The sequence below is a fragment of the Glycine soja genome, chromosome 10 (assembly GCF_004193775.1).
Source record: "Glycine soja cultivar W05 chromosome 10, ASM419377v2, whole genome shotgun sequence".
Lineage (NCBI taxonomy): Eukaryota > Viridiplantae > Streptophyta > Magnoliopsida > Fabales > Fabaceae > Glycine > Glycine soja.
In genome coordinates, this window is record NC_041011.1 from 4,187,682 (window position 1) to 4,203,361 (window position 15,680).

Below are 15,680 nucleotides of genomic sequence, written 5' to 3' on the forward strand. Positions count from 1 at the left end.
ATGATATTTCATAATAAAAGATATTTTGACTCGTTGTAATTCTATATATTCTCACTTAGTCGATCATCACTTATATTTTGAAAATTATGTACTACGTCTTGAATCAATCCTGGCACACAAACCCTTATGTTCTTTAGAAGTACTTATCAAAGTTATGAGCGGCAGTACGAACAGTCGGTGATGTTCTACAAAAGAATGGCAAAATTACGCATAATCAAAATCGATAAAGTTGCCTATGAAAGAGGTACCTAATTAACCTAACACACTCACACCATAGAAGGAAGAATAAGGAAGTGCAGCTTATTGGAGGATTGTTCTAATTATCGACTCTCATTTACATTTTACATTTTATGGGTTTGACATATATATATGCGTAGCACTAAACATGATTTCAAAGTGTTTTAGGCAACCCTATTTTATGGGCCGCTTAGGTAATGTGTTTTCTGGAAGTGATTAAGATGTTTAACTGAACTCTAAGTGGTTTTCGTACAAATCAAGATGTGACATAGATTCAAGACACCCATATTTGAAGTTTTAGTTTTCAATTTTAAAACTTTTACATCCCCGTATTTTTTTTCCAATACGAGACTAAATCCGTTTAGGGATAAAATGATCACAACTTCACAAGGTTAATGAATAAACTTTAAAGTTTCTAATATTGGTGATTTGGTGTCGCCATGGGTAATAGCCAAGTGTATTGCCTTACTTTCCGAATTATGATTGTATAATACTCGTCAAAAAGTTTCTTACCCCATATTCAAAAGTCATAACTGTTTGGGCCTACATCACATTTAGGAAAATCGCTTTAGGGTTTTTATTCGTTTAATTTCTTTTTAAACCATTTCAATTGAAAAATATTTCATCCATCGATCATGCATGCATCTTAATCCCTTAGATCCAGTAGCCAATCACGCTGTGATTTTCTCCAGTCCTTCATCTTCTGTCTAAATTTGCTTGTGAATAACACTATGTCAGATGGATCAACCGGTTTGGATTTGAGCCAACAACTATCAGAGTCAGCCAATATTGATTGGTTTACTTATTCCAAAATCTGTCAAATATCATTTTAAAATATCTAATACAGACAGAAAAACTGTGTAATATAAATAAAAAATATCCTAAGAGAGGGAAAATAGATAAAAGAAAGAAATATAGACATATATAATATGATAAAAAAAAGAAACAATTTAAGAATTTTAATAAGAATAATATTTTTTAGACACTATTTTTTTAAAATATTTCATCAACACTTTTATATTCTCTCTGTCTATTTTTCTATCATATCATATTATATTTATATTATTTTTTCTTTTATTTCTCTCTTTTTCTAGACACTTTTATTTATCTATTAATAAATGTTAAATAACATTTTGGATGTTTAAAAGTTTTTTATCTGTACCAAAAAATTTAAATCCAACACTCATATATTTTATTCAATTAATTAAATTAGATTTTTTTTTAAATTTGTTTTCTTTTGAGTTTTCATCATAACAAGCGTCCATATACTCTTTATAGATAATTTATGATTCATGATTTGATGGTTGGTGGGTGCTGAAGGCTTCTTTGCTTTCACACGCTTCCATAAGAAGAGCCATTTGATTAAAGAAGAAGAACACATAGAAGGTCAAATATCATTGTGATTCCATAGAATGCTTTGGGCAACTTTAATCTCAAGGCGTTGGGGACAAAATTATCTTTATTGTTATGGTGTCTTTTCCTTTGGATCCATCGAGAGGACACTGAAACCAAAGATGCCCCAACCATAAAAAAGGAAGCAAGGCAGAGCTATCGCACACTACACATGCTAAATTATATGGTCTCTCAAGTCATTCGGGCAAACCCTAGTTTGGCCCCAAAATTTGTTAACCACCACGTTTTAACTTGTCCTTGTAATATTTGTGCAATGATTCCAACCCGTTTAATAAGTCAAAAAATTGCATTGGAGAAAAGGCCGCGCTATATAGTCCTGTCATTATGCAATAATGCAATATATATATATATATATATATATATATATATATAGAGAGAGAGAGAGAGAGAGAGAGAGAGAGAGAGAGAGAGAGAGAGAGAGAGAGAGAGAAATGCTAAATGCTTTTCCTCTTGGTACGTGAACTCATGAGAGAAATCAAACGAAGATAAGATAAAAGTAAAAGAAAAAGAAGTATATGTAGAGGCCTGCACCAGCTGCCGAGCTCTTTCTTTACCTTTTTGACTTTGGTGCGTTCAATTTAAATATTCATCATCACTATATATGCCTGTATGCTCCCTAGCTTGTAGCTAGTTTGTTTCTCTTCCAACATTAAAAGTTAGAATATAGTTGTATATGTATAATTTTCATCTAAAGCTATAGGTGATTTTATATATATGAAGTTTAACAAAAAAAAAAAAAATCGAAATGATGGAGACACTTGCATATGGTTATAACTAACTTGCAATAATATATCCAACAACATAAAACTGACTGATTGGAAATAAAAGTAATTGTATTATTTTAGAATTTAATGGTTATGTCCCTTTTCTGTTTATTTTACTAAGGTATTTAGTGCGAATTAATTAATACTTAGTAATTGTATCTAGTGAGAAAGAATTGTTACAAAGTGAGTATGAAAAGTAAGAATAAGTAATCATAGGTAGTAGGGTCCTTGTAAAACAACGCCCTGTATAGTGTGATTTCTGTTTCTTAAAACAGCTTTCTTGTTTTAAAAAACAAACACACACATAAAAAGGGGTTCCTGATTCTCATTTTGAGGTTAAATTGAACATCATATCACTCAAATGTTTTGGTTTTACTCTTAACGATTCTGAATCCTTAATATCCTTCCTACATATATTTTATGCATATTAAATTTGCATATATACATCTGAAAAATAGTATCAAACTATGCAGTCCTCAATTAGATTTTTGTTTGTGGCCCTACTAAAATTACTTCACTTTGTCTCCATTTGAGTTTATCATATGACTTCTTTTGCATGGAAGACCATACTATTATGCCATTGTGGAGCTAGCTAACGTAAAAAGTAGATTTTTTTTAATATAGGATTAAATTATATGGTTTGTCCTAGTGTCAATATATTGGCCTTGTAGAGATGCATTGTCTGCTGTTAGTTTCCTTTTGGTCAAGCTAAGCAAGATCATGTTTGTAATGATTTGTCCTATTATGCTTTATTTTGTATTGATACCACACAAAGTTAAGTAAAATTGAGGAATTTAGTACTCTGCTTATATATTTTCTACTTTCGAGTTTGCTTACAGTTTACATCTTTTAGGAAAAATTATACAAATATCTTCAACTTTAATATATAATTACATATGACATCTCTCTTTTTTTTTTTTTTCTTACATTAGATATTGGGCTCTCTCACTTCATATAACAATATAAGAAATCAGACCAGAACTGATAAAAAAAATATAAGAAGTCAGGACTCAGGAGATATGTTTATGTTAATAAGAGGAGCAAAACAACGTTATATATGTCATCATATAAGTTGCGGAAGGTTTGTGTATAATTTCTAATTAAATAATTTTAAATTCTGAATCCTAAAAATACAGTTAAGTACTTAAGTTAAAACTCAAACATAAATAGTGTACGGATAAAAAATCATGTAATTTAGTTCAACTTAATTTAACAAGTGCTATTATAATTTATTTTGTACTCACGATAATAATATATATTTGCTTTAAAAAAAACCCTACTTATACACCCATATTATCATTCATGTCAATACACGTTTTTCAATTTCAGGTCAAACACGTAAGTAAGGAACACTGTATATTTGTATATATGTGCCTTGTTCCGGCCGGACCAATAATTATATAAAAATTATTGTTACCGTAGTTTTTATTTTTTATTTTTAATGTAAATCGTTGTGACTTTCATATTGACAAGTGTTGGGTGCAATGTAAAATGATTGGTGGAAAATAAAAAAATACTAATGAGTTGGCCAAACGCCATTGATAGAAAACTTCGGCAAGCATTATTAATAATTCGGCCAACTTTGGTTAAAAAAAAAAACGTCAAAACAATATTGTTGGTTGTTGGTAAAATCTGTGACCATCCAACTTTACTTCTGTTTCTTTTCAAATTATCCTTTTAAAAATAATATTTAAATCACAATTAAATATTAATATAATTATTATACGACATTATTTTAAATGAGAAACACAGAAATAACTTGAAAAGTAATAGAAAAAAATCACATCCGTGGCCATCACTGCTTTATAATAGAAAAGATTTTGCCGGTAGCTGAAATAATCTTTGTCGATCAAGCCTTGAGAAGAACTGGTGTTGACAATTAATAGTTCTTAATTACTAGAGTAATTTAAAATGCTGGCTATATAGGGTAAGTCACATAGGTTAGCAATAATTATCATGATTTAAAAGAGCCGTCCACAGAAGTTATTTAAGCATAAGGTTTTGAGTTTTAAATTTGAATGTATAGTTATTCAGGACAGATAACACAGCAAATTAGGTGCCTAAGCATTTAAAGTTTTAGTCTATGACTATCACTTTTATGGTTATGCCCACAGGATTGGCAACTTCAAAATACACACGAAATCTTACATTAAAAATGGTAACTAAATGCATTTGAATTCAGTCATCCTCTTAAACTTTCCTGTAACTTCTATTAAAATTCAATGTAATTAATGTCTTTTACAAATTTAATGCATATTTACAATAAATTCCTCTTACGATTTTTCTGGTGGTTTCCAGTACTTTAAGATTTGCTTAGTTTTTTTTTATTAGAATAACTATACAATAAACTCTTCTTACAAATTTGTACTTTAAGATTTGTTTAGTGAGATTCAAAGTTTCCGTCTTATTCATCAATTGCAACACATTTGTTACTAATTTCTTTGTTCTCTTTCTTCTGTATGTCTCTCTTGTTTAATTTTAATTATTAAGTTTCTTATTGCACCGTTTAATTCGGTCTTTTCATACTTCCCCTTGTACTTAAACTATTTTTTTTTGTTAATTAGACTCAATTTCTTTCGTTAGTTTAGTGTCAAAATTGTGAATTATTTTTTTAAAACATGAATCTCGCTTTCAATCAGTTTATATTTAGTCTGCTTTTTCGTTACACTTCCTTAAATTCGACAATCTTACACGTAAGAAGTCAGTAGTTTTGTCAACAACACGATATTCCACGATGAAGTTCCTTGCACACACAGTGACACTTAAAACAAGTTTTATTTTATAAAAATTAAAAACTATATGCACAGACTATATAAGTTATTTGTATACAGTATTATGATCTGATCACAAATTTATTAATTAATATGTATAATTAATTTGTCAACCATTTTTTATTAGTTACACTTGTTATACTGAGAGCAGATAATTTAAACTAAAAATAAAAACTTCATTTCTAGGGTCTGAAATGAAATGTTTTACAGAGTTAAACTGTCCTAGCGTTTTCACAAATTCTTGTGACAAAAAACAAATCAGTCTGTCTCCAGAAAACAAAACAAATGAGCGCGTCAACTCACAAATCACAACACAAGAAAACAAAACATAGGGTTTTGGCCATATATGGCTATGATGTGTTTAAGAAGCTGCTTGCATTCAAAATTATAAAAGATTCTTTTGGCTACTTACGTCTTGTATTCTAGCCACCTTCCATATCTCGTTTATTTATTTATTCATAAAAGGGGAGCATGCTGCATGCTTAAAACAATGGATGATGTCGGATAAAAAATGGATATTTTAGTAACACAGTAGTAATGGAAACACATTAAAAATTATCTTATTGTAATTTAAGACAGTAATTTAAAGGTTAAATTGCAAACTTTTAGACTTTTAGTATTCCCGTACGTGTCTGCTATTCTATTCTGGTAATAATATTGTATTGAGTTGGATATGAAGCTTATAGTTGAATTTATATTATTCTTCAAAAAATTTATAATTCATAATTTTTAATTAGTTTACACTATATAAAAAGTTCTATACTAATAACTAATGAAAATTAAATTATTAAAAAATATTATGATTTATACCAATAATGAGGCAAATTATATTAACAATATATTTTAATAAAATATTTATTCGTATATTATTAATATAAACCCATAATATTTATATTAATATATTTAATTTTCGACAAACAAATATTATATCAATGGAAAAATATTTAACGTGTATAACTTTTTTTCTGTAATGTATACATTAGGTACAGATGATTCTCTCCTTATTAACGAAATCGATTAAACAAAAGAAAAAAGAAAAAGAAATCGAATAAACATAACATGATGTGTTTTTAGGTATGTTTCAAAGGATATTTCAGTTAGTTTTTAATTTTTTTTAAATAGGTGAAAAACTTGTTTAACTTTTCAAATTAATAAAAAAATTAATTTTAATAATTTCTTAATAATTTCTAATATTTTTAGAAATGTTACATAATATTTTTTAAAATGTTAGTTTTTAGTTTTTTGTATTTTCTTCTACTTTTATCTTTAATATATTTATTCATTTTCCTTCTTATTTTTTAAAAATAAATCATAATTTTTTTATCACTTTACATTTTTCAGTTATTTCAATAGATAATTTTATCAAATAATTATAATATAATAGAATAACTTTTTAGTTTTTAACTAATTTTTAATTTCAACTATGTTTTGCTATTTATAGCCTTTTTGTACATATAACATGATGGTTAGAAAAAGTATTTGAGAAAAAAAGTATTAATAATTTAATAGGCTATATAATGTTATTAATGTAATGTATATTAATATGCAAATAAATAGATCTCTTAATTATATATTATTAAATATAGTGTTTCGTGTCACAAATTATATAGTATTTATTAATACAATATATATAATTTTAAAAATACATTAATAAATAAACCATATATATATATATATATATATATATATATATATATATATATATATATATAAATGCTTTGACTTTTCATATGAATATATATGTTAAAAATATAATATACATAAAATTTATTTTCATTATTTTTGCCAAAAAAAAATAGTTTGAAAATGTAATTATATTAATATACTTCAAACACGAAATTGAAATTAGAGAATGTGCAGTCATGGTCTATCAATAGTTTAAAGGTAAATTAAATAAATCAACAAATGTTTATATCTTTTGACATTTTTTTTAAGAAATATTAAATATTTTTTAATCTTTTATAAATATGGGTAAGTTATGTTTTGAAATAGGACTACGTATTAAAAGATCATGTTTCAAAACGTGAATTGTTATATGAATAGTTTTTTACAATTTAAATTAAAGAACTCGTGTTTAGTAACATAATTTTTTATTTTATTTTTGTTGAAGTTGGGTTACTAAACATATTGTTTTTATTTATAAATTCTTGATTCAAATCACGACTTTCCTATGTTTTATTTTTTTTCAATTTTTATTTGAAAATTAACTTATTTTATAAAAATGAAAGTCATGTTTTAAAATAAGATTTCTTCTTTCAAAGTTGTATTTCAAAGTATGATTTATCTATTTATGTATTTTTTTTTAAAAAAAATTATCATTTTCTATAATTTTGAATAAAAGTTCCCGCCTTTGTATGCCATTATCATCATTTAATTATATATTTGAAAAAAATATAAAACATATTTTAAATAAAAATAATAATTGTGTATTAATTAATATATTTATTAATTGCATCATTAATTATTGTATTTATTATTAGAATTATTATGTATAATACTACATTTATTATGGTTATTAAATATAATATGCTTATTAAATGTATTACTTTTCGTTTGAATTAATATCCGTTAGAAAAATAAGGTATTGATGAGATGGATAAAACATGGTTAAAAGACAAAACATGATCAAAAGACAAGACTTCTTTAAAAATAATCAACTAGTTTATTCATTACACAAATAAATTATCAGCAAAATTAAAGAATATTTCGTATTTATATAACATAATAACAAAGCCAAAGTAATCATCCATGCCATGAATATGAATAGTTATATTAATATTTTTAAAAAATCATTATATTTTAAATATAATATATTAATGAGACTTAATTAATCTAATATATGTTTAATAAATGTTTTAACTTTCGTATGAATATTTATGTTAAAAAGGTATTAAATGAAATTATTCATTACAAAATTTAATACCTAATTCCGTATTTCATTCATAAAATTTTGTTTTCGTTATTTTCGTCATTGATTTTAAAATTTAGTTCACAAACATATTTTAAAATAGAGAAATTAAATATATATAATTTTAAAAAAGTTTGTGCATATTCTTCTTTTATGAAAGTATTTTGAGAAGCTTTTACGTTAATTAGAGGGCCATGTAGAATGTCGTCAATACTTAATTAATTAATTAATAATTACGCGTAAAGTAGGGCTGCATTTTTTTTCCACTGTACATCCCTGAAATTAAGCAGCAATGGAAGAAAAGAAAGAAAAGAAGAAGCAGTGGTAGTAGTATATGGACGTGGTATCCAATGTCCGTCACACGTGTGAGTAAGGTGGACTCACACGCATCACGCCACCCCCACTTGCCCGCGCAGAGGGTGTGTATCCTGTGTCAGCATTTCGCTATTTGAATGTTCAAAAACAAAAACACCCTACACCCCCACTCTCTCTCCCACTTCACTTCCTTCCGTTCCCTCCTTCAATTCAACTCCAGTAACGGGCCTCCATTAATGCTCTCACCCCTTTCTTTCTCTCTCTATTTATTATTTTTTTTCTTTTTCTTTATTTATTCATCCCCCATACTCTCACTTTCTATTCCATCAATAATCTCTTTCACTCCTGGGATCTGCATTCCCTTTTTCTTCTATTTTTTTCCGACTATTTTAGGGTTTTGCTTTGTCGCCTCCTCGATCCGCATTCCTTCGTCGTTGTTCATGATTCCTGATGGACAAATCGCGCCACAGCAAGTCCAAGGCAGCACCCTGCTCCACCCACCAACCCCAACTACCTCTTCCTCAAGGTCAAGGTCACTCTCTCTTTCCTTTTTTTGTTTTTTTTTTAAGCTGCCGGGAGAATTTCCGATTCTTGTGCTTTTTTTTATCCACAAATATTAATTGCAAGTTTTTTTTTTTTGCTAGTTTGTTAGTTACAACGATTTGAAACTTGAACTTCTACTACATTTCTTACTTTTTTGGCTAAAAAAGAGTCTTGGTCTTTTTTCTTTTAAAATTTGTTTTTGTTAATTTGAGTCTTAGTTTGTGTAATTTTTTTATTATGTCTCAACTTTTTTTTTATCTATTTGATTTTTGGCTTTTACTGATGGGGGAAATCAGTTTTTGTATTTATTAATTATTTAAATTTGAGTTGTCAAAATTAAATATTTTTTTACTACTTTTCCGTAAGGATCAGTCTTCTGAATTCTGAGACTGTGGTTTTAACTTATTAGTCCACTAGAGATAAATTTTAAACAGATTGAAACTAGAGGAATCTCTGCTAAAAAACAACAACTATGTCCTTTTCTCTCACCGGTTGAGTCTGCGGCATGGTAAAAAAATAATGATTAATAGGACCGGAATTTATGCTACTTTCTTTTTTCAATTTTTTTTTAAATTTTAATCTGCGTTGTAATTTTTCCTGCGGTGTAGTCGGTATGATTTCGTTCGTTTTCATAATGATTTTATGCGGTTATGAATGATGTTTTGTGATCACACATTACGGTGTCTACCCATTGATGGCTTTCAAAAAGATGAGTTTTTTATTCCCCTTTTTTTGCTTCTGCTTTTATATGCTTCTTGGTTCAACTGGAGCATGATGGGATTCTATTCTTTCAATCGTTTCTTTCGTTTGTGATAAGCAGTTCATGTTTCTTTAACAATTTCCCGGTTGCTTCATTGCCTTGATTTTGATACTAGTAATTCCCAATTTTTTTTTTCTCAGCATTATTTAATTATCGTTTTCTTGTATCTGCTCCTGAACCTTAATTTGATGCTAATATTGTCCTACAACTCGTTTCCAGGGAACAAAGAGGTTCATAGACAGCGACAGCCTCTGAATCTGTTGTCTCCTGATTCTGGTTCATCCAGTGGTGGGGTTGCAGACAAGGATTCAGTAAGTTAGTTTTTCCTTTTTCTATATGTTTTTTCTTTCTACAATTGGTCATGATCTAGGTTATATAGCATTTATGAATGAAGAGACTTTCTTGATTCGGTGGTGGGGTTGCCTTTCATTCTTATCTATACATGGTTATTTGTAAACAAAGGAAAAAGAAACACTGACATTTATGATCATGTCTGCTGAATTTTGCAGTTCTCATCTAAATTCGGGTGGAGATCTACGAAGCAGCTGTTTGGAACTCCGATTAAGAAGTTATTAGCTGAAGAGATGTCACCGAGAGCTGAATCCAAAAGAAGATCACCTGGTGTGATCGCCAAATTAATGGGGCTTGATGGGCTGCCGTTCCAGCAGCCTACCAATAAGCAGCATAATAAGGGTTTGTCTGTAAACCAACAGAAGACAGCACAATTAGAAAAAACACGCAGCAAAGGAGTGCTATATAGTGGTCAATCTTCTAGGGGATGCTCAAAGGATCAGCAAGAATTTAAGGATGTATTTGAGGTCTCGGAGATTCCAAAGGTAGAGAGCCCTAGGTATCCATCACAGGGGTGTGCAGACTTGATGAGCACTGATGCTGAAATTTCATTCATTGAACAGAAGTTCATGGATGCCAAACGACTTGCAACTCATCAAGATTTACAGTCTTCAAAGGATTTCTGTGACACACTCGAGGTTTTGGACTCTAACAAGGATCTTCTGCTAAAATACTTTAAGCGGCCAGATTCTTTGTTTAAAAAGCATCTAAATGATCTTCAAGCTGCTCCTATCCAATCACATTATGGTCATGTAGAAGCTATGGATATTGAGAAGTATGATCATGACTTCAATTTGATGTCAGATGGGGAGAAAACACGGTTGAACTACAATAGATCATCTCATGAGAAGCATCATGATGGTTATCCTTGTGATCTTGACAAAAGACATGTGATGCATATTTCACCAAAATCATCAAAGCTTCTATTTAAGGGTACATATGAGCAAAAGGCAGTCACCTCGCAGATTGTCCTCTTGAAACCTAATCTTGGAAAAGTGCAGAATGGTACCAGAATTGTGTCATCACCTTGTTCTTCACACAATTTTCTGTCAGGGCGTGAAAATGACACTGAACTGTGTCAACCGACAAATTTGCCTGAAAGTGCCATGTCTTGGAGGCAGGATTCTTTTGAATCTAGAGAAATTGCAAAGGAAGTCACTAGGCAAATGAAAATTAGTCTTCACAGTGGTGGCATGAAGCTTTCCACCTCTAGAATTAGAGGATATGCTGGGGATGATAGTTCATGTAGTGTTTCTGGGAATGAATCTCCTGAGGAGTCTGAGGAAACAACTGCAACTTTGGGAAATTCGATTGACTTAAACAACCGTAGCAGGCGATCATCCCGATCTAGTGAATCTTCTGTCAGTAGAGAGGCAAAGAAGAGATTATCAGAGAGGTGGAAAATGACACATAAGTCTCAAGAGCTGCAAGGCATCAGCAGGAGCAACACACTGGCTGAAATGCTTGCCGTCCCTGACAAGGTATTGAAGGCTGCTAATTCATACAGCATGGCTAGTGGGGAAGGTTTCCATGATAAATTTACTCCCAATAGTCAACCTTCTAAGTGGGTTGAACCATTGGGTATCAGCAGCAGGGATGGTTGGAAGGACGGATGCATTGGTAGTCTGTCGAGGTCAAAATCCCTTCCTTCTTCATCTGCTGCTTTTGGAAGTCCTAGAAGATTCATGCGCACTGAAGCACTTCTTGATGAGCGATTTATGGTGCCAAAGGAAGCTCACAGATGTGAGAGGAGAAGATCTGGTCACAAGAAGTCTAGGTCTTTGCATTCATCAATTCCCAATAAATTGAAAATCAGTCTCAAAGATTCTCCCAAGCTTGAGGTTCTAGCTAGTGAATCTTTATCTGAGATTGTAAGAGATGCGGTTGATGATGATGTGACAAGTGAAAGTAAAGTTGGGTCTGAACCTTCTACTAAGGTGCTTCCTGAATCATCTTCTCACCTTTTGACAAAAGACAACAGTAGTGCAGACCTAGACAATTCAATACACCAGGTTAAGTTTCTAACTTTTTCTATTGGTATAGTGCTGTAGTCACCTTAATTTTACTAAACAATTTACTCACAGTATCCATTAGATCAATGATTTGGTTCTTGATGTTAATCTTATATCACATTAAACAATTTACTTCATTGTGTTTTTTCTTACTTGATATGTTGTAATGTTTCAGGATCTATCAGCTGGGTCATCTGGTGGAAGTTCAGTCCTCAATGAACCTCCCGTTCGTGTTCCTGGACTTGAAGCTTCTTGCTGTAAAGATGCTGATCAGCCCAGTCCTGTCTCAGTCCTGGAGTCTTCTTTTACAGATGATGTGTCATCTTGTTCTGATTGTTTTGAAAGTTTGAACAATGACCTACAAGGTAACTGAACAAGGCATTTATTTTGTGATTATTTTGCAATGTCAATGTTGCTTAATCTGCATCCTATGTCTGGATCCATATTTTGTTTCCTTTAGTTACTCAATCTTTTATTTCCTTCAATTAGAAATTGTGTGCTGAGCTACTAGGTATCTGAGCCAGACATTTATTTTCATTATCCTGCCATGTTAATGTTGTGTATAGTTCTTTTATTACTCAGTCCATATTGCCAGGTTTTTTTATCATAATTTCCATGGCAGTGAACAACAGCGGTTAACTTTGGAGGTGCAATATTATAAGGCCCTTTTTGAGAAGAAAACCGTAGTAATACATGCAGATTTATGTTTCCAAGTCCACGTGGGATTGGACCAGTAGCTGAATTCTTTTTTGAGTTTTTCCTTTAGCTTGCTCTTATACTTGACATAACATCCTTTCATCCATTTGGCTATACATAATGTAGAATTTGGAGATCAATAGATATCTTCCATAAAAGTTTTGGGTCTTTGGCAAATTTATTATTTTTAACAATTATCATGGTTGTATTTTTGGGAAAAATGCAGTGTGAATGCCTTTTAGCTTCTGCTACACTAGTAATTCTAACCGTGGTAATGTGATCTTAGGGCTGCATAATTACCTCATCAATCTCTTGGCCACCATGTTAATGCCTTTTAGCTCGTAGTATGCTTAACAAGCTCTTACTAACCATGTTATATGTGATAATTGTTGTGATTTGAATTGAATAGTTAGACACGGTAAATCACCAGCTCAAATGATTTTGATGTTCATACTTTGAATCACACTGTTTTGAAGCTTACTGCTTACATAAATTATCTTATTGAAGCTTAACTGATGAAATGATGCTTACATAAATTATCTTAATTGTTGTGATTTGAATTGAATAGTTAGACACGATAAATCACCAGCTCAAATGATTTTGATGGTTCGTTCATACTTTGAATCACATTGTTTTGAAATGATGTTTTAAGGGTTGATCAACTCGTGCCCTTTTCCCGTTTCCTTGTTCTAAGAACCTTCTATTGATGACAGGGCTTCGAATGCAACTCCAGTTGCTGAAGTTGGAATCTGATGAATATGTGGAGGGGCCCATGGTAGTAAGTGATGAAGATGGTGGGGAAGCATCTACTGGAATGCTAGAAGACAAAGGATTACGTAGGACTGAAGATAGCTGGGAGTGTTCCTACATTATTGATGTCTTGTCTGAATCTGGCATCGATGGAGCTCAGCCAGATACAATTTTGGAACTTTGGCATTCCCTAGAATGCCCTGTGAGTCTTTCTGTTTTTGATGAGCTTGAAAAGAGGTATGGTGATTGGACTACTTGCTCAAGGTCTCAAAGGAGATTGCTTTTTGACCGTATTAATTTGGGAATTGTCAAGATCAATGAGCAATGCACTCATGCACTACCATGGGTGGGTCCAGTGACCGCAAATGTTATTGGTTCTAATTTGAACAAGAACGGGTTTCGAGATGGCCTTCTGAGGATGTTAGTGAGAGAAGGAAAAGTGAAGGGTGATGCTCTGGGGAAGGTGCTGGTTATGGAATCAGAGTGGCTGGACTTGAGAGATGACATTGATGTCGTAGGCAGGGAAGTTGAGAGAATGTTGTTAGATGATTTAGTGTCAGAGATAATCGGTACTTAGAAATTTTGTACCCGTGATCATATTATTAGCTCATTAAGATAGTTTTCCAGTTTTTTTCTCTCTTTCTTTTCTTTTTTCTTTGGTGAAATTAGATAGTTTCCCAGTGATGTAAATCGAATAGGACAATGTTAATTTCATCAAAAGATGAATAAAGAGGTCATAATCTTTCGGCAACTTAGACTCACTTGATTTCTTTATCTTTTTTGCCATATTTTTGCCTTTTAAAATCCTTTAGTTTTATACAATAGCACAGTATATCAACCCTCCAGGGTCGGCTTAATATACATGAGGTCATGAATCAAATTTGAAAAAAAATTATCAAGAAGAATTGTATATCATTACATTATATATATTGGTTCTAATTTTTGACAGAATTTACATTGTATATTACTTTACCATAAGTTAATATTGTACAGATTAAGGAACGTTAAAGTAATGTCAAGAAAAGAAAGGGATATCAAGAATATTTTCATTAATTGTAGGTAGCATGAGATTAATTTGTGCCAATCTTTTTTTCTCATCGGAAATCAGGATTAAAAGAATAGATGTCAGCAATGAGATTCCAAGTTAGGACTTCATGCATGTTATCTTAACCTCCCTCACTAGTCTATCCCTAGTAGCTAGGTTTGTTTAAGTCTGCAAAGTTGTCTTGTTGATTAAATTCTATTGTTTGATAACCAAATCAGAATTGGTGTTACTCATTATTTTTTGTAAATTAAGATCTTACTTGAATCAAACTCTGATGCTTTACTAGAATGTTTACGGGGATTTTATTCTAAATCCCCATACTATTATTTAGAATCATAAAGTGAAGATCCTTAGCGTGATAACAAAGACTTTCATGCATGTACTTTTCATTCTATTTAACAAGTACATCATCCGACTAGTGAGAAATGGGAATAATGAACAAGACTGATGAAAAATTGAAATATTATCCAAGGTACAACAAAATGAAAAGGCCTCCAAATAATCTACAATGGTGAACTTGTAATAAAGTTTGGCCACATCTTGAGATTCTAAACTATCTTTGTTAAAAAAATAAGTTATTTATAAATTATTGATGTCAAACTTACAAAATTTGAATTTGATTATTTAAATAATCAAGTCTATCGAGGCTTAAATATTCGAGTCAAATTTAAATAGTCTTCATTATTTAAATAGTCAAATTTAAATTTACCAAGTTAGCTAATTTAGTAAGTGATAGTTTAAACAATTTACTAATAATTCGATTCATTTTCAATCCTATTGTAACCCATGTCCTACCAGAATCTCCGAATGAAAAAATTTACCTAAGCGTTAAAAGATTTAGACAAAGATCAAAACTATAGAGAAACAAATGAATTAAAAATTGGAGTCCTAATCAATTTTGGATACCATGATGTACATAATGCCCTTTGGACTAGGGTTTAGCATCAATGATATTGCTGGGGATATGTATTTTGTTTTTGGCTGATAAACATAGCCATGCTTAGTCAATGAAAGCAACGGATGGAGACTCAACACAGGCAAACAGGTAGTGGACAAAAGCCATGGACCTTTGTTACCGTTAGGTCTCCTGCTATTTGTGGTCCAAACTCGTGAAC

At 30.9% G+C, this 15,680-nt stretch overlaps 1 protein-coding gene across 4 annotated transcripts; it reads left to right on the forward strand.

Annotated features, from left to right (window-relative positions):
• The first annotated feature begins 8,386 nt into the window (after positions 1 to 8,386).
• On the forward strand, positions 8,387 to 14,275 carry LOC114371200. Of its 4 annotated transcripts, none has more exons than XM_028328639.1 (5): positions 8,387 to 8,934; positions 9,931 to 10,022; positions 10,221 to 12,074; positions 12,250 to 12,439; positions 13,484 to 14,275. In XM_028328639.1, exons 1-5 carry the CDS (start codon positions 8,859 to 8,861, stop codon positions 14,095 to 14,097), a joined length of 2,826 nt encoding a protein of 941 aa, XP_028184440.1. In that variant the 5' UTR covers positions 8,387 to 8,858; the 3' UTR covers positions 14,098 to 14,275. The 4 variants fall into 4 exon arrangements, with proteins under 4 accessions (XP_028184440.1, XP_028184439.1, XP_028184443.1 ...); XM_028328638.1 differs by having other exon boundaries at positions 8,389 to 8,940; XM_028328642.1 differs by lacking the exon at positions 8,387 to 8,934 and adding an exon at positions 9,376 to 9,459.
• Positions 14,276 to 15,680: the final 1,405 nt, after the last annotated feature.